Here is a 25,313-nt window from a genome sequence, read left to right as displayed (position 1 = left end):
GTAATTTTTTTTTTTTTTGACAGGTACTACTCTGTTTTATACCCTCTGGAAAGAAAAATATCTGATGCAAAATCCCGAGACCTGGTTATCTATATCTGGGCCCATGCAATAGTGGCCAGCATTCCAGTATTTGCTGTGACCAATGTGTCTGATATTTATGCCATGTCCACCTGTTCTGAATCTTGGAGTTATTCCCTTGGCCACCTGATATACGTCATCATCTATAACATCACCACTGTGATTGTACCAGTGGCTGTGGTATTTCTCTTTATGATTCTTATTCGCAGGGCACTGAGTGCCAGCCAGAAGAAAAAAGTCATCATAGCTGCCTTAAGGACCCCTCAGAACACCATTTCTATCCCTTATGCCTCCCAGCGAGAAGCTGAGCTTCATGCCATGCTGCTTTCCATGGTTATGATATTTATTTTCTGCAGCGTCCCCTATGTGACTTTGGTGATTTACCGCACCATACTCAATATTTCAGATATTTCAGTCTTCTTGCTCCTCACTGCCATTTGGTTGCCCAAGGTCTCTTTGCTGGCCAATCCTTTGTTATTTTTAACTGTTAACAAATCAGTACGGAAGTGCTTAGTGGGGACAATAGTACAGCTGCACCGAAGGTACAGCAGGAGAAACATTGTTAGCTCAGGTGGTGTTGCAGATGCTAATCTGGAGCCCAGTGCCCGTTCAGGGAGCCAGCTTCTGGAGATGTTTCATATTGGGCAACAACAAATCTTCAAGCCAACGGAAGATGAGGAGAATGAGACCAAATCCATTGGCTCTGGTGACTTTCAACAGAAAGAAATTCCTACCACCAGTTTAGAGGTAGGAGAGACTTTGGTTCACAAATTTATACCACAGACGATTGCAGACTCTGCAGCTCAGGTGGCACCAGCTGTGCCCACAGAAGCTGATATGGTAAATGACAAGTATTCCATGCAGTTTGGTTTTGGACCCTTTGAGCTGCCTCCACAGTGGCTCTCAGAAAACCGAAACAGTAAGAAGCGACTCCTGCCTCCTTTGGGGAATACCCCTGAAGAGCTAATCCAGACAAAACAGCCTAAGTGTAAAGCAGAAAGAAAAATTAGCAGAAACAATAAAGTCAGTATCTTTCCCAAGGTGGATTCTTAGTAAGAGCATGAGCTTTAAGTGACAGAGGAAGGTCGCCTTCTATTATATGTGTGATCCCATGGATCTTCGTTATGCTGAAATTTGTTACAGGCTGATTTTTTTTGTGCCAAATACAACTTAAACAAACAAACAAAAGGTAAACATATATACAATGTTCCTTATTAATATGCTTTCATGGAAATAATGTATCAAAAGATGGTGATTCTTAGTCTTATCTGTGAAATGCCTACAATGATACCTGCCTGATTAACTTTCAAGAGTACATATGGCTTTGAGAACACTTTGTATGGCTGAAGTATGGAAATATGGCAGTCAGTTTGCTGGGAAACCTCATGTTGTATTAGAATGGACTGGGTATCAAAGTAACTTAATAGGAAAGGCTGTAGGGAGCAGAAGACAGATGCAAAATAGTAAGTCCTAGCCTACAGTAAATAGACACAGCAAGGTTCTGCACATTTCATTAATGAAGTAAGATGGACTGTTAAGTACATCTATTTTCTGTTAAGCCCATTTCTTAAATCAGTGTTAAAAATAAAACTTGCTGGACTTTTTGCACAGGTTAGTTACCAAGTATCTGCCAAACACCTAAACTTTTTTGAAACCTAAACCACTATTTTTTGGCTTAAAACTTCAGCAAAGCCAAGGATATCTAAATCGTCACGTGTGTTAAACCTGAGAAAGACCTTTTTTAAAATAACCATACATTCCTGTACTTTTAAGTAAAAACTGGATTGGAGACCACGCAGGACAAATCCTGACTCCAGTAAACAAGTGCATATGTGCCAAGGGCATAAATAAAACACTTTGATCCTGTGATAAAGGGCATATACAAATGTCCCAACAGTGTAACGTGTGTATTGTGTAAGTAACCAAGGAGTCAACCTTAAAATAGACTCATCTGCTGGTGCACTTTGCTGTTTTCTTATGGGAAAGCTAGCAAATGAAATGGGTCAGAAATGCTAGTAGCCTTGTACTGAACTGCTGAGTGAGGAAGCTGATAACAGACCCCAAAAGGCAAGGTTTATTAATGCTGTTGCTCACTGTTGTCAGGGGTAGGGAGGTTTTCCTTCTACCTTCACAGATACAGATACAACCATCCTACTCCACTTGTGTCACAGAGTAGACCACATGAGACTTTCAAATCTGGTGCCTAATTACTGAGTGAGTCAGAGTCCTGCCATCCCTGGTATCAGCACACCAGCCATTCTATGAGAGTTCAGGCATTGTACTGCAGCTTACCCCCCTGCATCATCACAGGCATATTGTCTTGTTCATACTGAGCGTGAATTTTAAACTATATCAGTCTGTTAGATGACCTGAAACTATTGTAACCCTGGCATTTTAATCCTTACCCAGTTGCAAGTAGTCTTTCCTTCTTCCTTATCTGCATTCACTGTTGTCTCCGTGGGTAGTTTCTTAAAAGCACAATGTAGTAACATCTGTGTACTCCTTGTGGTTCTCCTGTACTTTAGCCCTTCGGTGCATGCTGAACCTTTATCTGTAGTTACTGCCTGTTTATGAAAGTAGTTTTCTTTAAAGCATACTTTTAAAAGGACAAAGTGAAGAATCTTGCCAAGTTCACAGTAACTTACTAAATCCAACCGGTTAACGTTAAAAGTGAGAAAAAATTCTGCCGAAGCAGAATTCGGAGATGTACTTGTTCTTCCTTTGACGTGTTTGAAGAAAGTCAGCAGCTGCCGATGGCTCCAAGGTGGTGGATTTCTACAAGGCATTAAAAGCAAGTGTTTTAATAAAAATGTATTAAGAAAAAAAGTTTATAAATTACTGTGTAAGTCATGTTTTTCTCCATTGCCTCTTTGGTTTCGGTGCACTTCACTTCTTGCTAGTTCAGGAACTTCTCAGCTTGGGAGTGAGGAGCAGTCTTCAATGGGTCCAGATGGGTGGTGGAAACTCCAGCTGCCCTGCTTCTTAGATGCAGAGATGAGAAGGCAGACATAGCTTGCCTGAAATCGGACAGAAGAAATAGTCCAGGAAAAAGTGTTTCTTCTGTGGCAGAGACGTACCATAGCAGACTTTTTTTTTAACTGTTCATAAAAAGTAATTTAATGGAGTGTTTGTTTTTCCAAAGTTAGTGAAAGAACAGATGCCATTCAAAAAATCCTGAAAACCTCAAAAATAAAGTAGGAGTTAGTGTTTCCTTATGAATTTTGGTTAAATTTAATATTTATGGCCCACATATATAGATACTGGTCAAAGTCTGTGTTTAATGAATGTGGATAAATGGTTACTGAGATCTGAACTCCTCTAAGGAAAGCTAACAGTTTTATCCTTTTCAACTCTCATGTTGAATGAAATGCCAGTGATAAATTCAAAGAGCCAAATTGCATAGAATTTAGTTTTATCATATCTGGAAAGCAAAGGGTTTGTGGTGGTTTTTGACCGTTGAGACAAAAACATCCTTTTCTTTCAAAGAGGCCACATGTAAAAACTTGCTTGTATTTTTTTTTTTAGCAGCTTGTATCTGAAGGCATTGAAACCTTTCACCAAGAAATTAACAAAGGTGGTTTTCCATACCTGAAGAATTACTTGGAAATATTTTATTTTAGTCCCTCTTTCAACAGTTTATCCACATGAATGTTTAAGGGAAGTGGAAAAAATACACAAAAGCACATCTTTGCATAGGAAAAATAATCTGTGTAAAATTCATAATACAATACAGCCTCTGTGCTAGAATTGTCATCAGAAAACAGTAATTCAGGAGACTCTATGCAAGATGGAATATTTGACTTGTAGAGTTTGATTTTTAACTTCATCTAAGACAGGGGTAACTTTTAAGTCAATACTGCTGTCTGTTGGCTTGATGATTTCTACTGGGCAAAATGTTCTCCAGCATCCAATATGAAAAAAAAAAAAAAAATCAAGACTTGTTTCATTCTTTAGCATCACATTAAAGATAAGCAAAAGTGGGGTTGTTTTGATGGTTGTTTTTAACCACCACAGGTGTTGGTTAAGATAAATTTTTCTCTCCAGATTATTGATGAAAGAAATTGAAGTACAGTGCAAAGCTGTGGCAACTGAAGAAGTGAAAGCCTGGAGCAATTTGGCCTGTGCAAATAGATTTAAAGGCTAAATCTTACTACTGGAGAATAAACTTGGAGGAAGGAAAGTTAAAACCCGTTATTCTAGCACTTAGGGGAGAAAAACAGAAAATGGAGCTCATATTAAAACAGGAAGAAATCCTTTAAAAAGGATGAAGAGACTATGGGGACAATGTCAATTTACTGTTCCTAGATATTCTCAAGAAATACTGTTAAATTGAAACATCATGTAAAAATTAAAAAAAAAAAAGAAAAAACCTACACAGTCCATCAGCACTAAATAATGCTATATTGGTTGGCTACTTGGCAACAATGTATTTTGCACAATGGGATAAACTTCCAGAGAAAAGCAGGTGTTTTCTAGAAATTCACCAAGTATTCTACTCTATAACAGATCCAATTGTTACTAAGCTGCAGTAATTTAGTGAATGCATTTGTTCTGGTTTTAAAAAGACACCTATAGATGTTTTGCTGAAAAGGCTGGCTGGATTTCTGTAGTGAGTTTTCTTCTACTCTGCTCCCTGTTTCCTGGAAAAATATTCCTGTATCAGTAGGCTGTATCTTGAAGAACAGTGAGGAAAGTGAGGCTGTGGCTCCAGATCAGTAGGACTGGGACTTAGCAGCTGGTTCCAGCTAAGCAGGAGCTGTCCCATAAGCTACTGTGAAGGTAACCAGCTCTGGAGGTGATGACATGTCCCACAGAACTCAGGTGGTTTCTCTCATTCATGTCACCTGACCTTGCACAGCATAATTTGATAAAGAATGTAAACATAAAAAAAGCAAAATCCCTGCCTTCTTATCTTATTTGATGTAAGTTACTGTGTTAATTGTGCTTTAACCTACATAGGAGTCAGTATGAGATAATCAATGGGTTGAGGTTTTTTTTGGCCATGAAGGACTCACTGCCCTCCCAAAAGATACAGTTGAAATTATTGCTTTCAAACTTAAAACATTCTTACCTCTTCAAAAGACTGCTTATTTTAGTTGAAGTGACTTTCTCTGTGCAAAGCAGGGGTATTAGCAGCATTTCTAAATGAGTTATGATGATGTCTTTAACTATCAAACTGGGACCACAAGGTTAGTCACTGCAATCTTCAGTAATTTGTAATTCAAGGACAGTTTAGGAAAACACAACACAACAAAACACATCTTGTAGAAAATTGCAGAACTCCAGATGCAGATGCTTACACTCAGGAGGAAGTTGATTCCTCCCCTCCCCTGGAGGACACAGAGGGGGAACAGCAGGAACCAGCCCAAAGCAATCTTTGTTCCATGTCTGCTTTCAAGCTGCTAAACCAGCCAGAGGTGGTGAAGAGTATGCAGAGGCTTTCTTCAGGGACAACAATACAAAAGTGGGATGCAGAAGCATTCTTCATCTCAGTGAAAGCCCCTCTGCATGTCCATAGGAGCAGTTCTCTTGTTTCTCTTCCGTGAGGAGAAAGTGGACTATTTTTTACAGAAAGCACAGGACACACCAAATCAGATCCAAACCTTGAATACACCTTTGGTAACGCAAACCAGGGTTTCTCTACACAGCTGTTATTTTGCATCCTGAGGTTCCCTATAGCTAAACATAATGCACCGAGATGGTGATTTACTCCAGAAAACTCCTTTGTGCACAGTACTTACCTAAGCAGTATTGTGTTGTCTTTGCCTCCATTTTCTGTAAAACTAAACCCTCTACTTTTTGCCTGGATCATATCCCAAGCTGCAGAAGAAGGTCCTTAGACACTTGTAGGACCTCATTCTTCTGATCCCCTTGCACCTGTCCGGTAGCAAACTCCAACACACTGCACCCCATGGCACTGAGACATTTCAGCACAACACACTCCGTTTTCAGCTCCTGCTTCCTGAACTCTGCTGTTTGCCAGCAGAAGAAGGTGTGGCAGCGTGGAAGACAGTCTCGTCAGGGCAGGACCCTTCTCAATGCAAATCAAAGAATTAAAGCCTGGCTTTATTAAACATGGTGGAAGTTTTACCATTGACTTAGGACTTAACATATTAGTTCAGCCTTTGCTCCTCAGCTGACAGGTTACTATGCTGTATCACTATTGCTGATGGAGCACACTGCAGAACTCTGCTCATCCTCACTGAGGGTTTCTGGAAAAGTTGGAATATTGCCCAAAATTCCAGGCTTTTTGTCCTTGACCTGGCACATGCCAATCAAAAGATATTAATACATAATTTGTATTTTGTCCTTTGCAAGAAAAGGGTCTGTTTATTCCCCTAACATTTAGGGGAATTAATGTAATGAAATTTAGCTGTGCTTATCCTGATCCAAGTAGTAGAACTGTTACAGTCTACCTTAAAAATATTGCCTATGGTAAAGAAAAGCTACTTCAGATCAATACACAAAAGAATATTAAAAATATAAAAGAGAAATAATTAATAAGCATTAAACAAAGTCTTGATAATTTGCCCTCCAACCTGTAAGAGACAATGAAAGTGTTTTGGCTACCTATTTGTGTATCAAAATGCTGTTCAGCAGAGGAATATGAAGATAAGCAGTAGTAATGGAAACAAGTTCCCAATATTTCCCCCCCTCATTTGTGTTTCTTCTTGATTGGGTTAGGGAGAAAAGGATAAGTGAATTGTTACTATAGTGACTGTTTGAGTATCAAGACAGCTTGTCTGAATGTGTCTTCATCATGTTGTAACGTATCTTTTAGGATGAAAAGCACCTCTTGGGGTGCTTTTCTTGCTGTGCCCTTCCTAGACACAAGAGTTTTCTCCAATTCAACACTTTTTCTTTTTTTCAGTCATCATACTTCAGAGAATTATCTAGTTTATCATGGAACAAAACTGACCCATTCCCAGAAAGGCGAGAAAGAAAGCACACCCTTTGTTCTGCTTTTCTAGTGCAAACTTTATTATAAATCCACCTGCAACAATATTTGAGATTACGTAATAGTCCATGTTTACGAAGTTCAGACCTTTTAATGGAGATGAAGACTCTTATGGCCCAATTTGCAGGATTTGAGATGAACTCCATGAACCCCTTCTCTTCCTCTCTGGGTCTTCTAGGACACATAACAGTCACAGATCATAAGATCAACTGTGGTTTGAGATATCCCTGCTAAGCCATTATTATTAACTCTTGGGTGTGACAGCCTCATTGAAAACCTTCACTGATTCTATGTGGACAAGCAGCAGTAAGGAGCCTGTTCCCGCACCACTTTCAAAGGAGTTTTACGTCCATTTGTTACCAAATGCAGAGCTGGACACTCTCCTTTCATGGGCTCTTCTGAGGTTGCAGGCAATCTGTAACACAGGAAGCTGACAGCAAGTCAAACTGTGTCAGCTGTTAAGCATATACAGTCTAATGTAGGAAGAAATAAATATTGGAGTAGTTATAACTCACTGCTTTCCATACCTCATTATTCATAGCTAATATAATTCCTAATGCAGCAAAAGCCAGATTTTAGTTTAGTTAGTTCTGAACTATATGGCCCATTCTACTGCTTTCTCATTGTCATTACTGGCCTTAAATAGACAACTTGTGGATGTAAACATTCATTCTTCTGTTTTTGCTTCAAATCGTGGTCTGCACCATCTGGAAAGCACCACACATTCCAAACACCCCTATGGTATTCCATTAGCAATTGCAGGATTTATGTTAGATTTTTAACATACCTGGAGCTCAGCATGTATTTTAGCCCCCTTCCTAAACAAGTGGTTCACTAGCATATTTTCTGTATTTGTCTTCAGCTCTTAACTGTAAGCCACACTGCATCATTACTACATGAAATACCAGGAAAAATCGTTCTTCTCTTACTAGCACTTGGAGGAACGTCACAGTAAAATGCCACACACTATAAGCATCAATAAAAACTCTACTGCAGACAGCAAATACATACCCCCAACAAAGTAAGATTTATTTTGGCAGAAAAATTTGTCAATCAGAACCTTACTTTGAACAAGATGCAGTTTGTTTCTTCAAACTGTTTCTTGTAAATTTTTGCTGCCAGTGAAAACCTGATTTTAACATATGGGTATCGAAGGAAGGTGTAGGGGCCAATAACTGTCTCTATAAGTGTATCAGAATGCAGGAATTAATCCTCACATCCTATTTAAAGATAGAAAAGAAATAAAAAGGGATGGGATTAGGAACCTAATGACACTCCCCTTAAGAATGAAATTCCTTATTAACAGTGAGAATTCAGGTAAAACATGGTGACCACAGTATTAGTTTTAAGTCTTAGCACGTTTATTTAAAAGTCATTCAACTACCCTTATTTACAAGTAAACATGACACAATATATGCAGGAGACCAGACAGAGGCTACCATGACGACAAGTTGCAGCTCACAGCACCCTGCCTCACCCAGCTCACAGCTTTTAAGGCTGACTCTGAAGGACACCCCCCCACCCCCCCCGATCCCCGCACGGCCGCTCGGGGCCGGCGGCTGCACCGCCTGCCGGGCACACCGGCACCCACCGTTTCTCACCGACGTTTCGGAAAAATCCAAGTTTTAAGCTCAGTACCTGCACGCCACTGACTCCGCTGACAGCACGCACTTACTAAAAACGACCCATCTTTTAAGAGGCCGCTCCCGTTATTCGCGCCCCCGGGCCCCGGCAGCTAAGGGCCTCGGCGCCAGGGAAGGACGAGCCTCCCCAGCACACCGAAAGCCGCCGGGAGGACGCCGCCACCACCCGGGCTCCTGGTGACAGTCTCAGTCGCGCTCGGAGACCGGCTGTCCCCTTGCCACGGCCCGGCATCCCGCTCCTCGGCACCGGGCCCGGCACAACCCAACTATCTGCGGGGGGGTGGGGGGGAGGGCGGGGAGAGGGAGGAGAAGGTCGCTCTCCACACGGCAACTCCTCGTGTCAGGACGGAGAAGACAGGCCTCACTGGGCTTTTCTGGTGGTTCAGACTTCGTGAGCAGGTGAGAGCTCGCTTATAGTTGCATCTCTAAGAACGGGCTAAACCCACCCCCTCCCCGACGGTGGTACCGCCCCAATTTAAGGCGGAATCCCGCAACTCTCGCGAGAGTTCGGCGAGCTGGTCGTCATGGCAACGACGGCGGTTGTGGCTGCCCGAGCTGGCCCCCGCGCTGCCGCCCTCCGGCGGTGACGGCAGGGCGGCTGCCGGGCGGGGGGGGCTCGTCCCGTCCGTCCGTCCGTCCGTCCGTCCGTCCGTCCTCAGTCGGGGCTGCCGGAGCTGCAGCTCTGCCGGGCAGCAGTCCTGTCAGGGCAGCGCCTCGGGGCTTCCTGCCTGTCTGTCGGTGTGTTGAAACTTCTTGTGGGGTTGTTTTTTGTATGTTTGGGGTTTTTTGTTCCGGCATCCTTTGGGTCTCGGCTGTTGCTTATCTTTGTTTTCCTCGTTTATGGGGTTTGGGGTCTCTTGCGCTTGCTTTCCCACCCGCCCCGGGAAGGCGCAAGAAGCTCTTAAAAGATGTCCCCGAGGCTGTGGAACAGCCGCGGCCGGCAGAGGCCCGGAGGTGGCCCGAACTCGCGGCAGGCCCGGTGGGTTTGCGGGCCGGCCGCTGCGGGCGGTTCCGTCAGCGGGCGCGGGGCGGCGGCGGTCCCCAGCCCGCGTGGGAGCGTCCTCCGGCGGCGTCCCGAGCGGGTCCCGCAGCGGCGACTCCCTCGGTCCGGGCGGCGAGGGGCGAAGGGCCCGCCTCAGCGAGTGAGCCCGAGGCTCGGGAGGTGGACTGGGGGAACGGGTGTAGACTGCTGGTCTTCGTCTCGGCCCGCTTCTTTGTGCGGCGTCGTGTTACGGACCTGTCTACGTGACTCAGTTTGCCCTGTTTCTTGTGCTGAAATAAAACGGTGCATTCGCTTGGGCCTTCTGAAAGTGACCAGTGGGTGTCACGTACGCAGAGACCCAATTCCTGTGAATTCACGCAGTTTTTGCAGAGAACCATGCATTTCTGTTGTTTAAACTCAAATGGGCCGCGACTGGGAATGTGATCATTTGGATATGGGAACACCCCCCACTTAGAACTACTGAATTATTAAAAGCTTTTGGCTGCTTAATTTGATGTGTTCAAGATGTCTATAAAATACCCTCATTCTTCTGTTGGTGCTAGCTTTGCCAGTCCCATGTTTTCAAAAAAAGAAAAAAAAAAAAAAGAGCCATGACATTTCATTTGTTGTGAGATTACTTTTAAGATTTAAGCCTTTCAAAGCTTCTTTGACAGCAGGCACATTTGAATACTTTGGTTAGCTTGATGATATAAATATATATTTGTACGTATATTAAAAAGTGTGTAGTTGAGTGGCAAGCTAGTCTATACTGGAAAGACCTCTCAATGCTGAATTGCTAGAAAGGATTTGAAACTTGTTCAGTGTACATCTGAAATATTGCTGGGTTTGTGTTGCTTTATTATGACACTGATAGTTTGGAAGGTTGTTTTTGTTTTTTTTTCCAATTTTAGGTCAGAATGGATATAACAAGGGGGAGCTTGGATAAAATTTCAAGGCCTGCATCTAGCTCAAGAGCTTATCCTAATTGTAGATCTTTAAATACATCTATGGAGTTATTAACACCAGAGCCACATTTGCCAAAGGTAATTCTTTTCACCTTCAGCGAGGTAGAAACTCTATGCCTAAATCTTCTTAGTAGGAAATAAGATTCTGCTTTTTTTGCTTCATATGGAGTTCTGGGCTCTGCAGGCATGCTAAGGGGTTATGTGAAAGTTCATGAATGTGGGTTGCTCCTTATGCATAAATGGAATGACGTTTAATTTCATTTTTCTGAATATGTGTTACTTTTATATTTGCCACAAGAAGGGCTATTCAGCACTACAACCTGGAATACTTGGTTTATGTTTATTTGCCACAAGAAGGGCTATTCAGCACTATAACCTGGAAAACTTGGTTGTCTTCCTCTTTATATTTAATCAGATTATTAAATAAATCCTATTTTAAGGAAAAACATTTGAAATTCTGGCAATAATGTGTAGATATGCAGCTATAGGCTGTTAATGCATGAGCCAGTATGTGCATAGTTTTACTTCCATCCCATTTGTGCTTTTAAATTCAAGTTGGAATAAAAATTATTTTGCTTATTAGAAAAAAGCATTTGAGCAATCCTCACAAGTTGAATTTTTGACTACAAGGCTCTCTCAGCATATGTTTGAATCAAGTTTAAAAAAAAATAAATCATAGTATTCCAAGAAATACTTCAGCTCTAGGGATTCAGCAAAGTCTGTCGGAAGTAGGTGTTCATCCATCCTCTGAGAAAATGAATATTGGGGATTAACTTAATTTTGGGAACAGGATATGTTTTATGTTTGTTGGGATGTGGGAACTGGGACTTGGGAATTAGAGATTTAGATTGATTTACTTAGATTAGTCCAATTGTGTTGTACCTCTGTTTACCTGTCTGAAGAATGGGATCATAGCTGGATGCTTCACAGAAGTATTAAATTTATTTTTTTTTTATAGGTTCACAGTCGGGTATTAAGGCTAATGTCAGATAACTGAATCCAAGTCCTGACCTAGACATCATAGGCTATTGCATGAAAATTGCAGTCTCTTGAGACTGATGAGTTAAGCGTAAGCTTTTCAGCCCTTCAAAGTCTACAAAAAAACATCTATAGTATGAGCAAGAGATTGGGATGCTATCTGGTGCAGAGCACCCACAGTGTCAGGAAGTGGATGAGGCAGTTGTACACACAGACTCTTAACTGGTTGCTTGTACCCTCTGCTGCAGCAGAAGTGGCATAAACCTTTGGAATCATTCCCTAGCATGGCAATCCCAAATCTGGCAGTCTGTGGAATGACAAGCTTGAGAATCAATGTGGTATCTAAGAAACAGAACTCTGTATCAGATCTGAAAACGGTTCTTTTATTTAAGAAGTACTCTGCAGTCTTGTATAGAATCATTGTTAGCCTTTGTGACAGTATGTGATAATTGTGATTATCTTTTTCTTCCCCCCAAAGATTTCTATTTTTATGGTAATAATTAATTTGCACTTTATAGGTTGATTCACCTGTCAGTTTGGCTGGTAGTCATCAAAGAGGTAGTCTAGAAGACTGCTGTCTGGAAGAAAACAAAGGTGATGACAGAGAGAAATCTGATGTCAAGGAAGTAAGAACAGATCAGCAAACCACAGTGGCGAGTGCGACCTTCTTTCTTCAGGAGGAGCATATGCTGAATCCCAGTGAGTTGTCAGGTGTGGGAATGACTGACACTTTCATGCGTTGTGGCTAGACCAAATATCATGTTTGTATAGTTTGGGTAAAATTCTAATGGTGGAGGGAAAAGAGGATGCAAATGGGTAAAATTCTAGAAGAGAAGGAGGTGTCAAAATTCATGCCTTCACTTCTCTTTCCTATTTTGAATCCATCTTTGAAAGAAATGTGTTATTACTGCCATTACCACTACAGCATATGTCTCATGGCATCTAGGCTGTGACCTGCACCTTGGTGATGGCCTAAAAAATCATGAGAAACCATCTGCATGTCTCCCATGAAACCATGTTAGAAAGTGTTTTCAGTAAGGTGTTTTTATCAAACTTTCACAGAGGTCATCATGATCATTTGTTAGAAACTTTGTATCCTAATAATGATCCACCAGTACAAAAATTTGAAAATTATGGTTGTACGTTATAGTATTTAACAACTGAACAATGCTAATGCTAATAACATACGTTAAATATAAATATGCAATATCTCATTTTAATGAAAGCGGTTGTAGAAGTGCTTCAGATGGCATTCTATAAATGGTAATAAATAAACTTTCTAGGGCTTCTGACTATTTAAAAATAGAGAAGCAAAGGCCAGTATGTGAAGCCGAAGGTTTGGATACCTTCAAGTTTAGATAAGATTCCATGACAGAATTGGGGTCAAAAAATTCCTTGATTTCCTGCTCCTGTGTTTAACTTGAGTTCTGATGTACTAGTATGTATAATTTTTTAAACAGTAATCCACTGTAGAGGCTCTGTGGTGATCCTTAACTGACAAAAATGTTATTTTGGTCTTTTAATTGTTAACATTTCACACAGTATCTTTAAAAGATTATTTCACATCTATTTGTGAAAGGCTTTTTCCTGTGTTTTTCAGGATGTATCTCTAATTCAGATTCTGGAGATGACAGTACTGAAACAGAGACTTTGAAATTTTGTGAACCTTCACAAGGAAAACCAAGTAATGCAAAAGCAGGTATTACCTTTCAGGTGTATAAAGTAAACAGTGCAATAAAACTTTTTTTTTTCTCCTTTTCTTTTAATGCTTTTAGGAGAGTTTGGGACCATACTGTATTTGTGTCTATATTGTATAGTTATAAAGAAATATTACAAATTGAAAATGTCTGTGCATTGTGATATTGAAGAGGTGTTGGATGAATTCTTTATTTAAAGGTCATTTTATTAAAGGATATTCACTGTCTTTAATGATATGATAGTCTTTGAGTTTTACATTGATTCAGTCAATCTGATAAGGCACAATCCAGTGGTGATTCTATCTAGTCCAGCAGTGCTGGTCATCTAACATAATATCCATTTCTTCAGAACAGAAATTGGATAGAACTCAACTTCAAAGCTTCACTCAGTGGTTTTAGGTTCAGATCCATCTGCTGGATTGAGGCCAGTTGAAATAAGTGCTCTTTTTTTTTATCTTCTGTCCTTGGGTCTTCCCTGGAGCTCAGTTAGGTTGTTTTTTTTTTTTTTTTTATAGCTCTCCCCTTGTTGTATCACTCATTTCTTTTTATGGCATAAAGCAGACTGATGCATCACAGTAAATGCTTGGGATCGAAGGGTGTGTAAAGCATTTGACCTCAAAAGATGAGAGAATGAAAAAGTATTGCACGACTCCAGAACTTGGAAGTGTGTGGGATAGGAACAGTGGTACAAGTGTTTCCTCTACCCTTGTTATGGAAGCTAAGTTTGACCAGAGAAGAGGGCAGAGCATGAGGATGCTATAGGAAGGGGAGAAGCTGAAAGTGATCAGAAATTGTAATCTGAATGTTTAGAGAGAAAAAAGATAGTATGGAAATCTATTTTAATTAAACAATGATAGTGTCCATAATGTGTCACTGTTCCTATTTTTCAAAACAGTATTTTTCTAGAACCAGTATCAGAATCTGGTTTTGCTGAGATATAAGGCAAGACTGAAACTTCTATAACATTTAAAAGTAGAGATATTGCAGTCTCTCTTAATCCCAGAATTACTTATTTTAATGAATGACATTTCAACATGTATTCTACTAGTCAGGCTGAAGAAATTTTTTTTAAGCTTATTTTTGCTGTGATTTTTGCTGATACTGTGGAGATGTTGTCACTTTTCCATTATAAATTTGAATTGAGTCACTTGCCCAAAAGCGGGGGGAGGGCTCTTCATCCCCCATGCCCTCATATCCAACTGCTACAGTTCAGAGTTTGGTTCAGAGTTCTGTTACAAAGACTTTTCTATTTAACCCTGCTACAAACAGGTTTAGAAATGCTTGAGAATAATTGTAATTGTACTCTTGTCTGTGGTTGTTATAAAATATTTTTTTTTTTTTAAGTTGAAATGCTTCAAGCTAACATTGTTGTTAAATATATTCTACAGCAAACTCTTCCAACTTGGAATATTCTGAAGAAACAGGTGTAGATCCTCAGATTCAGGCAGCTATAAAGAAAATGAATAAACTTGACACAATACTGGCAAAAAAGCATCTTAAGGAGAGAGCAATTAAAAAACAAGGCAAAGAAATGAGGGCAAAGCTCTGGAAAGAACTTCAGGTTAGAAGTGTTCTGCTTGTTTTGTGAATAATATATCTGAGAGTACTGTCTTACAGAATTATCATATTTCACAGATGTATTTTTTATTAAATAACTCACAGTTGGCTGATTAAAGTGAAGAAATGGATCTTAAACAGTAACTTTGAATACATTTTAATATATATTGGGTAGGCAGGCTTTGAAAGAAGGCTGTGGTCCTTAAAAATTGATCTGACCAATAGCCAAATATACAGCTGTCTGGGGGTGGTCTACTAGCATAGTCTTATGCTTGAGCATAAGGTATGATAAGGCATCACACGAGGTAATGTGTGTGCACCCAGACCTAAAAGTGTTTATTCTGCTCTAGTGTGACCATTCGTAGGCCCATCTATTTCAGTACTGTCTATTATTGAAGAAATTAGAGATCCCCCCTGAAGAAGGCATAAGAATGCCACAGCACAAATTCCTTCACCTTATTCCTATCTGGGTCTCTAGCAGTTAAATGTCATATTAAGCATTGAAACATGAGAGTTAGTATTTCCTCTGAGGTAAGTATTATATAATTTACATGAATACAAATGTCAATTGCTAAAAAGACATGATTGCAGTTGGTTTGACTGCATCTTATAATTTCAATGGATTTGGATTCAAAGCCATATATATATTACAGAACTTGTGAAATGTGTCTCCATGTAAAAGACAATGTATAACAGGCTTTAAAGTTCTACCATCCTTTATCATAACTTTAGAAGATGTTTGGATAGCCTCAAGAAGGAAACAAAGCGGTAAGTAAATGTTGCCACTGAACAAGGAATTTTTAATAGGGTCTGAAGTTCATTAGACCTGATAAGCAGACAACATATTTTGCTTTAAAGTATTTACTTTAAAGTAAGTACATGCATGTATCAGTATATTTATGATTTATTTCTTTTCAATAGTCTATCAGAACCACTGGAAGCCATGAGGAGATAGAAAACACAAAACTTTTTTTAGCTTTGATCTCATCATGGCAGGATAAAGCCGGTAAGTAAGAAAGAGAAGTAAATACCCTGATATAATTATCCTGTATTTTGATTAATATTCATATTTTTGTTGGATGCTATAAAAATAAAGCTATCAAACCTTTACAATAAAGTAATATTTGCATATGAAAGTACATCAAGGGAATATTTGAAAAATTAATGGAAATAATTTTTGCATTATCACAAATATAGAAGTTGTACTTTAACATTAATTTTGTTTATAGGTACTGCGTTTTTTTCAAAGAAATGGCTACTCTAAAAGGATAGAAATCCAGGATAAGTAAAGCTTGCATTTTTCAAGTTGATGGCAAACACACATGATTTCAGAAAGGATGCATGACTGATGACACTGGTAAATTAAAGTAATAGTAGTAGGCATAGGGCAAACAAAGTGTGGAAATCTGCTGAAAAACTTGGATGTCTTTACCATTTTGGAACACCTGGGCAATAAGCAAGGAATTAAAAATTGCTTTGGTAAACAAACAAAATGATGAAGTTACTGATGTGTTGTTACTGGTGGTCTTAGAGAGTTTGCCAGACTGGAGTACTTGGTGTAAGAAAGGCAGGCAGTTAAAAAATATTAGGCCTATAAATGTTGCTTAGAAGCTTTAGGGATGTGGGCCCTGCCACACATCTATCTTGGAGAAAATTTTCATGTGGGACTGGGAAGCAATGGCAATGCCATGGTAAGCATCTCATAATATAACAGGTCCAGAGGGAGGGAAATCCTGAGCCTTTTTAGGAATTGTTAACAGAAGAACCAAAAGAATGGGACCAAATTATGATACTGAGTTACATGTTGGAAAACAATACAGGCACATGCATGCACAGCCCAGGTCTTGGAACATGGTCCAAAAGGGAGTAGGGGTCATTTACATTAAATTTGTTACTGATTATATTACATTTAATTCATTTCTAAAAGAATTTAAGATTCCAAACGCAAGAGAGAATTTGAGTAAAAGGGATCATCAAATAATGTAGAGTGTGATTCTAAGGAAAAGGCATGAATATGAAACATGGACTTAGGGGTTGTTTTAATCATTTTTTTTCCTGAGAATTCTAGGGAAGAAAATTCAGGATAGATGGCAGTTTTAAAAAGTGAAACTATGTTAAAGATATGCTAGCAGACTATTCTCAGGAAGAAAAGACCAGGAAGTCTGATAAGCTAATTTCTGAGTTTCATCATGATAAGATAATGAAGACAAACATATTCAAAGTGGAAATGAACACACGGATAAGAATAAACATTTGCATTTTAGTCTTTTAGTAAAAATCACTTCCATCTTCAGTAGCATTTAAAACACCAAATTCTACAGCTGCATTAAAAGTAGACAAATGACTAATGAAGGATTGAGCTCTTTAACAGGAAAGGTAAACAAATAGTTAACGATACAGAGAAATGTGGAATGTGATACATAACAAAAAAAGACTAACCATGATCAAAATTACAGTGAATACCAACAATATAAAACCATAGATAGACTAGGGAAAGAAAAGTTAAAGAACTATTTAGAAACGTTTTCTCTACTGAGTCAGAAGGACGCAATTCTGTTAGAGTTCTAAAGCAAGTGGCTGAAGTGCGTTCTGAAGTATTGGTAGTTTTCAAGAATGCACAGAGCATGTGCATGTTCACAGGGACCTGGAAAAAGAAAATATTGGGTATTTTAAAATGTAATTTTTTTTTCTGTGGCTAGACTCTTACTGGGGGAGACACTGGAACAAACTGTAGGCATTCTGCTCACAATGTCTTTATTGGGAGGGACAGGGGGAACAAAACCAGACTGAATTTGTCAAGAATATACCATGTCAAAACTGCTCAAGAGTGGTTTTAAAAAATTTGCTGTTTGAGTACTCTGTCTCAGTGCTGGAGTTCTCAGAGACGTGTCAATCATATGCATATTTTGCATCCTGTCCTTCATCTCTATACCTTTGGTTGAAAGGAAACAGAGTTGTGGTGCATCCTGTCTTTTTTCTTGTTGGGGAGAGAACAAGGATTTGAGGGCTGAATGGTTATTGCTGAGCAAAAATCTCAGCTTGAATGTTGGAAGTACCTGCATAATAATGGTAACAATGTGTGGTTAAAACATTTCAACAAAACTTATTATTATAAGGTAACCTGCTTTTATTTCTATGCTCAAGTTTGGGTTAAGGGAAGAACACAGAATTTGATATGGGTGATATTTAAAAAATCTCCAGTAGATGTCAGGATATAGTAAAAAACCAGTAGGCAAGCAAGACTATGGTTGTTAATGAACTCCATGCTTCCATTCCTCTTTGAAATAAAAGGTAACTCCTTGCTGTAAAGATCATGTGCATCATATGGGTTCTGGTCTACCATACTGGCAAAACTCTGCATAGTTTAGATTTATATTTTTCCTCCAGCTTGATCTTCATCTTGAATTTTCTGTCAGATGCTAGTGTCTTACTTTTCAGATCTTTATTTATTTAAATGAGTGCCCTGATAGCTGCCCCGGTTGATACTGAAATGGAATGCAATTCATATATTTTGTTTTTCAGAGCTCGACTTTGGTAAAGAGCTTTCTCAATTAAATTACATACGGAGCTATTTAATTATAGCTTTTAATGTGGCTGTGAAATCAAACACAAGTTCTGGGTACAAAATCATTAATAACTTATGTGTCCCAGCCTCTCAGGCACAAAAAACCCCTCTGACACACTCATGGCAGAAATGTAAATCTGGAGTTAATTAAACAGCCTTAAATTCATTCCCCTGTGCTCTGTCTAACAAAATCATACTTTCAGTTGAGTTAATTAAACTTCATTATTACAGGATGTTGGGGTTTTTTTTGTTGTGAAAAATACATTTTTCACAAGTGATATATACAGTTCTTTGCAATACGAGTCCTTTTCTGTAAGTGCTAAGTGTATAGACTGCAAGTTAATGCTCTAATTTATACTTCCATTTGATAATATGTCAATACCATGACTGAATTTTTTTCTTTGAGTAGCTGAAACGACTCTTGCATGCTAGGATGTTGGAACACATTTTTTTCCTAGAGTATACCCTTGACCTAAGCTACTTGGAAGTCTAATAATGCATGCACAGGCAGACACCAGCTGTGAAAACCTGGATACTTTATTCTCATTCAAAGTTCTAGATGGCTTGCCGCATGGTGTCTGCAGAGCCTTTTGAACTTTAGGGCCTTGGGCTGCATCTTCTAGAATGTAATTATTTGTCTTGTATGGGTGGTAGTTGTTAAAAAAAAACCCACAGCCATATGAAACAGCATAATTATTCATGAGACACACCTTACACTTTTTCCCCTTCTTTATTTCTGGAGAAATATGGTGGTTATGTAGTTTATCCAAGTAAATTTCTTTAACTTTTCATGTGTGAGATCTTACAGTATGATACACATGAAACTAAATCTTCTTTAAGTAAATTTCAATTAAATTTTACTGAAAAAATTCCTTGCAGATCCCTCCCATGCTAAAGAAGATGAAATATGTATTTCAGTATTTCACACACAAATTAATCCAGAAGATTATGATTGCCATAAACCCCAACATAATCAGGGTAAGCTTTATTAATTGTATTGTTTGTATTTCTAGATATAGCAAACCAACATGTACAGTGGGTGGATAATGAAGAGTTGGCCTTTGTGGCTAGGCTGATGAAATCAGAAAAAGCAAGGTTGCTTAGTACAATAGCGACAGTTCTTATTTTTTTTTTACAAATTATAGAAGAGAATAATTTTGTTTGACTTATCTAAAACATTTTACTCAACATGTTAAGAAATTTTTTACCTTTGGGTTTATAAAACTTTTTTTCTTTCATTGCAAAATGATGAGGCTTGTAACTGATTCATTGTAAAATGTATCATGGGTTCTTCATGGGAATTTTTTAAAACTTTGTCTTAGCTGTTATTCTAAAGTACTGTAACTTTAATAGGTTTATATTCAAGAAACCATCTAAAAATGAAGATTGGTGCTGTATACAGTTTCAACTGTTCTGTAATTTTTTTGTTTTCAGGAGAAATTGTATGGATGTTGTGACAAACCTAAGTCTTCAGACAACTCATTTTACATTTTGTTATGCTGATTATTGTAAAGGCTGCATTGCTTTATGGATTAAGTACTTGGCAAAAATCAAACATCTGTGCTGATTCTTTTAGACATCATTTGTTTATGTGCACTGTATAGAGGTTTCAAATGCAGCTAGTAGTGTAGTGTGTCCAACACTTCAAAATAAATGGAATTGTGCTTTTGTGCCTCTGTTCTTTCCCTATTTGAAATTCAAATTTGTATGGTTGAGTAACTTCTCACATGTGTTGTGACATAGCAATGGCAGCTGAAGCTATTCTTCTTATCAGCTGCAATTGTTTATTTCTTTGTCATCTACCATTCTATGTAAACAGAAGGAATCTATCTTCCTGGTGACTGGCTAAGATGACAAAGACATAATAAACAGGTGTTCCTCAAGGCTGAGCCATTGATGGCAGCAGAACCTCTGTACTTTTTAGAATTTGACTGTATGTTTTAATTTTTAAACCTGGACCTTAGCTCCCTTACCATTTCATCACTTATCTTAGTCTGCCAGTATGTGACCTTAACTTTGTGTTATTAAATGTTTCTTCAGACTGGGTTCGAGCAGTGCTGTGCTTTTGATTTCTCTGTCTTCCTAACATGTATCTTCATTCCTCCCTTAAAATGAAGCTTGACCCTCAGCTTTCACCTTCACAAAATTTCTGAGTTGTGCTGGACATTAACAGTATTCAGGACAGCAATGACTTCTGAAGTTCCCATTACAGGCATGGTTGGGAGTTGCTATTGCTTGCACTATTTTGAGATGTTCTGCATTCTCCTAGTTTTGGAATGCATGGAGTAGAGATCACTTACAACTCATGAGCAATAAATTACTTAAATGACTTTTACTATTTCTGCTGGAGGCCTTTATGGTTTCTGAATAGCTAAGACTTACTGTTTTGGTTGCTTTTGGATTTCTGTGTAACATTTGTCATAAAGGCAGACACTGAATGAGAGGAGCCTAACTTGTGAAGAAGAATGTATGTATTAGTTTTACAATGTTAGTTTAGCAGTCTCATCAAGATTTGTACCAAATCTTTGAAACTTGTACCAATCTTCCAAAACATGTATGCAAAATTTGTTGAGCTGCAGTCTCTCTTTTACTCACTGACAGCAATCTTCGGTGTATTCTTTGTCCCAGTGATCCATGTCTGTCCCTTCTTTACTTGAATGTTCTGAGAAGTTCTGTATGATAGGTCCCTCTCAAAAACGCTTATTCTACAGTTAGAGAAAGATGTAGCTTAAAAGTAATGTTTCATATATGTTGCATGTTATGTTGGTGTTTGGTGTGTTTTGTTCATTTCAGGATACAACTTCTTATGTTTATATTGATTGGTAAATTCTTATATGATCCAGTTCCTCATCAGATTCAAGATGTTACCTGGTAATGTTAAAGATAGTTTGGGATGCTTTTAGTAAACAGTTGTGCATTTGAACTATGACAGGGTTTTCTTGGTCAGATTCAACACCTCAGTCCTTTAAGGTTTGCTTGCAATTTTAAAGTAAGCCTGATTGGTGAGAATTGTTACACAGGGGTTTTTTTGGCTATGGTGTGTAAAAGGATGCGCGGAATTTATTTCATATCTTTGGGAGTTTGCTTTCAATCTACTCACTCTGAAAAAGAGTAACTTTGATGTAAACTACCATAGCCTATCTTCTATTATCTAACATGTTAAATTGGGTTTTTTTGTAGGCAAATAGCCCACCCATTTTTCAAATCTCTACTTTCCAGAAAAGTAAAAACTACCATGCCTACTTTTGCAGTAGTTTTTGAGACTCAGAAGTTGGTTGTATTTGCTTAGAGTTGTTATTTAATGTGATAAAGATTTGCTGTTCATAAAGGAATTGCTGTTTAAGAACTGGTAAAAGTCTCTGAAAAACAGAGTATGTGCCCATTTTTGTATGATGGATAGAAACCCATTGCTGAAAAAAACATGTGTGATGTTGTAAGAATATCATGTGGCTGTTTAATAGCTTTACAGCTCAATGATGAGTTTTATTTTTAAACAAAACTTGTTTTATAAGCTGTGTTATAATAGTATCAACTATATCATCTGTTCTTCAGCTGTTTCATTTTTAAAAATGTACTTGATATATCTCCAAATAGTTTTGTGGTTTTAAAAAAAAATATTGTCTGGTTTTGTACTGATGATAAAACTGAAACAATGATAGGCTTCGAAGGAATGCCATGGCTTTTAAAGCCGCCATGTTTAACATTTTTGAGGTCAGAAATCCAAAAGTATTTTAGCCTTCGCAACATTGAATGAGCTTATATAATAAAAGCTTAAAAATGAGATTAGATTTTTATATAGTTATGTTTTAAATATAGCAATGTAGTTTATATAAATAATGAAAACAGCTTATAAAAAGTTTGTCTATCCACTTTATATGTATGTTAAAGATTTAAATGGGATTGCTGTTATTACAGCTCTCATTGAATCAGAAAAGCAATGATTATGACTTAGCAACTTTTCTTCCTCAAACTTCAGACTATCCAAGTGAATTAGAAACAAATGACTTTCTTAATCAAGCAGAAAAAACACATAGCAAAAGTAAAAACAATCAGGATTTCATTAAAAAGAACATTGAGGTAAGCATTAAAGCATAAAATTATTAATTTGTTAAATGCTGACTAAAAATAGTATAGAAGTACTTCTGGAGACAGTTGGAGATTTTTATCAGTAACATTAAAAGCTAATTAGGCATAAACGAAAAAAAGCTTGCTGTTACAAAGTGTTGTTTATGGCATAGTACTGTATAAGATAGTTCTCATCTTGCATGCTGATATTGGTGGGGATAATACTGCTTCTATGTCTTTGCTAAAGACTATTGGAAACTGAATTGTTCTGTTTGTGCCTGGATATAGCTTGTTTTGAGGGCAAATATTTCCTAAGATTTTCTTTAAATGTATTTACTGTTAAGTTAAAGGAAGATGTTCTTATGCATAGATAAGGAATAGGTAGGCAGGTTTTTCATGTATAGCCTGCCTGGGACTGTTATTTACAGAAGACTTCTTTCTGTTGGAAAACAGATGCCTTGATTTTCTTGCTTTTTTTTTTCAGTGAAGACCTAGTAGCTATGATGATTTTTCATCCAATTAAAATATCTGTGTCCGCCCCCCACCCCGCACAGCTATGTCAAAGACTTTTATAAGATTATCAATTTATTATATGAAGGCTGCTACTTTTTTCTGTCAGAGTGATAATTTGTATTATGGCAATAAGCAAGATTTGGATGTTAATTTCACAGAGTTTGAAACCTGTGTTTTAGTACTGTTTGAGCTAATGGAGTTCTAAAGTTTGGTTGGTTTTTTTTTTTTTTTTTTTTTTCTTTTTGTAACTATTTCAGCTAGCAAAGGATTCAGGAAACCAGATTGTTATGCTTGAAGGAGAAAGGAAAAGGCTAATTGAACTATTGAAAGATACAGAAGATGGAATTGAATTACAAGGTCTTGAGGTATGGCAACTTTAATTTGTACTGTCCTGTTGTATTTGGCTTATTTTTATGGAAAATCTAAATTTGATTTGGTTTTAGTCCTACCATGAAGGAACCTACTGAGATATGAGAGAAAAGCTGAACAATTCCAATGGGCTTTGTCTCCAAGAATGAATTTTCATTGGCTTCTTTGTTTTACTAAGACTTGGACATGCCTGGCCTCAGAAAAACAGAACTTAAAAGAAAGTTAGACATGGGTGGAAGGAGCCTTAGAAGCACACTCAGAGAAGATGGCCTATTTTCTCTGTGTAAAATGTGAAGTTGCAGACTATCAGTCTGAGTGGCTAGTGCTGTAATCTCAGGTAGAAGGGCCAGCAACTACTTAAAAAAAAAACTCCAAGACTTTTCTGAGGACATCAACTTCAGAATGCAGCAGTTGGGGAAATATACATTGATGAAGCTTATGTGTCCATTTAGAAAGATAACATGTCATCTTTGTGTGGCTTCTAACTCACTCCGTCTTAGAAGTATACAGAGGAGCTAAAGTCTGCTTAAATATTAGACATTATGCTTTAACATGACATTGTTAAAATGCATACAGTCTGTATACTGTGGTGAATAGCAAGAGCTGAAGGAGACAGAAATACCTTTCCTCATGGAGAGTAGAAAAGTGTTTGATTGTCCCACCAATCGCTGCTCTAGGAGAGTCTGTGCCACAAAATGATTCCCAGTAACATGAAGACATCAAATAGTCTTTTGATCTCCCTGTTACTAGGATATGGCCTTTATTTCTTACTGCTTTGAGGGAAATGTCACAGTGAAGGAGTTCTTGGGGTCTCTGTTGTTTTACAGAAGTAATCATAAGGCTGCTAGGATGGGAAGATAAAATTTGGTTTGAAAAATGAATCATATTAGGAACTTAGAGTACTTTTCAACTATATATGGTATTAGACATGCTAAAGATACGTGTTTTCATAGAATGAACGTCCTCAAACTATGTAAACTTGATATAATGCTTCAAGTAACCTGTATTTTAATAAATAAGAAGAAATATTAGGAAAATACTTGCTCTGCGTAAAGAAATTAGGTGACCTTTCTAATTTGTTTTGCATTAAAATGTACACTATGTTAAGTCTATAGTAACGTTATAAACTTTTTCACAACATTTCTAAGTATACACTGAATCACAGTACCTAAGAAGAAAGATGTGAACTCTGTGTAGAATGAACAAAATATATCCAAGGTCCAGTTTCTGTTTAATTTATACAGCTAAAAATGATCTGGAGTAAATTATTTTTCAGTAGGTTAAATAATAACTTAGATGTGGGAGAAAGAAACAAAAGCAAATGCAATGTTTGGTTGTTTTTTTTGTCTCTTCCCATATTTTATTCTGAATTATTTTCTAATAAGATGGCGAAGACATCCAAGAGGTGATGCTCTTCATTACTCTTTTCCAAAATGTGTCTAAAATTTGTCTTTATAAATGATTGTTTCAGGATATGGGGTAAGGACATGAGGTCAGGATTTCCTTCATCCGAATCCAAACTGGTTATGAAGCCAAAGAACTAACCTACCCATAATTTTTGACATCAAACAAATTTGTAATTTACCCAACTTTAGTGTGATTTCCAGGTTGAAACTCATTTGGTCTGTGGTTGAAAAATTTTCTCTTTACTCTAGGGGAACTAGTAAATATACACTATGTTTTGGCATTTGCAGAGCTTTGTGGGGCAAATACAAGTAAAAGAGTCCATATCAGTCAGGAAACCTGATGGACAAATGACTAAGATCATATAAATGTGCAGTGTTTTAACAGTAACTGTTCTTTCGCAGTTAGTAAGCTAAAGTAGAAGCACAGAAAACATAACCTTTGCTTGGTCATTGGTATGCAAAGGTTTAAAACTATCAGCCATACTCGGTGCTTGTGTTCACGAGATAAAAAACTTTGACTGCTGTGAAATTGCACCA

The 25,313-nt window shown here is 38.0% G+C and overlaps 2 protein-coding genes across 5 annotated transcripts in view; both read left to right on the top strand.

Moving 5' to 3' along the window:
• GPR176 (G protein-coupled receptor 176) overlaps positions 1 to 2,921 on the top strand; it is a 44,174-nt gene extending 41,253 nt beyond the window's left edge. The window contains exon 3 of the mRNA XM_075031106.1: positions 24 to 2,921. Within this exon, the coding sequence (XP_074887207.1) occupies positions 24 to 1,131 (1,108 nt within the window). The 3' untranslated portion in view covers positions 1,132 to 2,921. The remainder of the gene's footprint in view (positions 1 to 23) is intronic.
• A 6,290-nt stretch (positions 2,922 to 9,211) lies between these two features.
• FSIP1 (fibrous sheath interacting protein 1) overlaps positions 9,212 to 25,313 on the top strand; it is an 86,297-nt gene continuing 70,195 nt past the window's right edge. For 3 of the 4 annotated variants that reach the window (XM_075030415.1, XM_075030414.1, XM_075030417.1), the window contains exons 1-9: positions 9,212 to 9,417; positions 10,573 to 10,704; positions 12,123 to 12,315; positions 13,205 to 13,303; positions 14,690 to 14,862; positions 15,780 to 15,864; positions 19,303 to 19,401; positions 22,400 to 22,500; positions 23,259 to 23,366. In XM_075030415.1, the coding sequence (XP_074886516.1) occupies positions 10,579 to 10,704; positions 12,123 to 12,315; positions 13,205 to 13,303; positions 14,690 to 14,862; positions 15,780 to 15,864; positions 19,303 to 19,401; positions 22,400 to 22,500; positions 23,259 to 23,366 (984 nt within the window). In that variant the 5' untranslated portion in view covers positions 9,212 to 9,417; positions 10,573 to 10,578. The remainder of the gene's footprint in view (positions 9,418 to 10,572; positions 10,705 to 12,122; positions 12,316 to 13,204; positions 13,304 to 14,689; positions 14,863 to 15,779; positions 15,865 to 19,302; positions 19,402 to 22,399; positions 22,501 to 23,258; positions 23,367 to 25,313) is intronic. The other variant, XM_075030416.1, reaches the window with a different exon arrangement.

This window comes from Buteo buteo, chromosome 6, assembly GCF_964188355.1.
Source record: "Buteo buteo chromosome 6, bButBut1.hap1.1, whole genome shotgun sequence".
NCBI classification, from domain to species: domain Eukaryota; kingdom Metazoa; phylum Chordata; class Aves; order Accipitriformes; family Accipitridae; genus Buteo; species Buteo buteo.
This window is presented reverse-complemented; position numbering and strand designations above follow the sequence as displayed.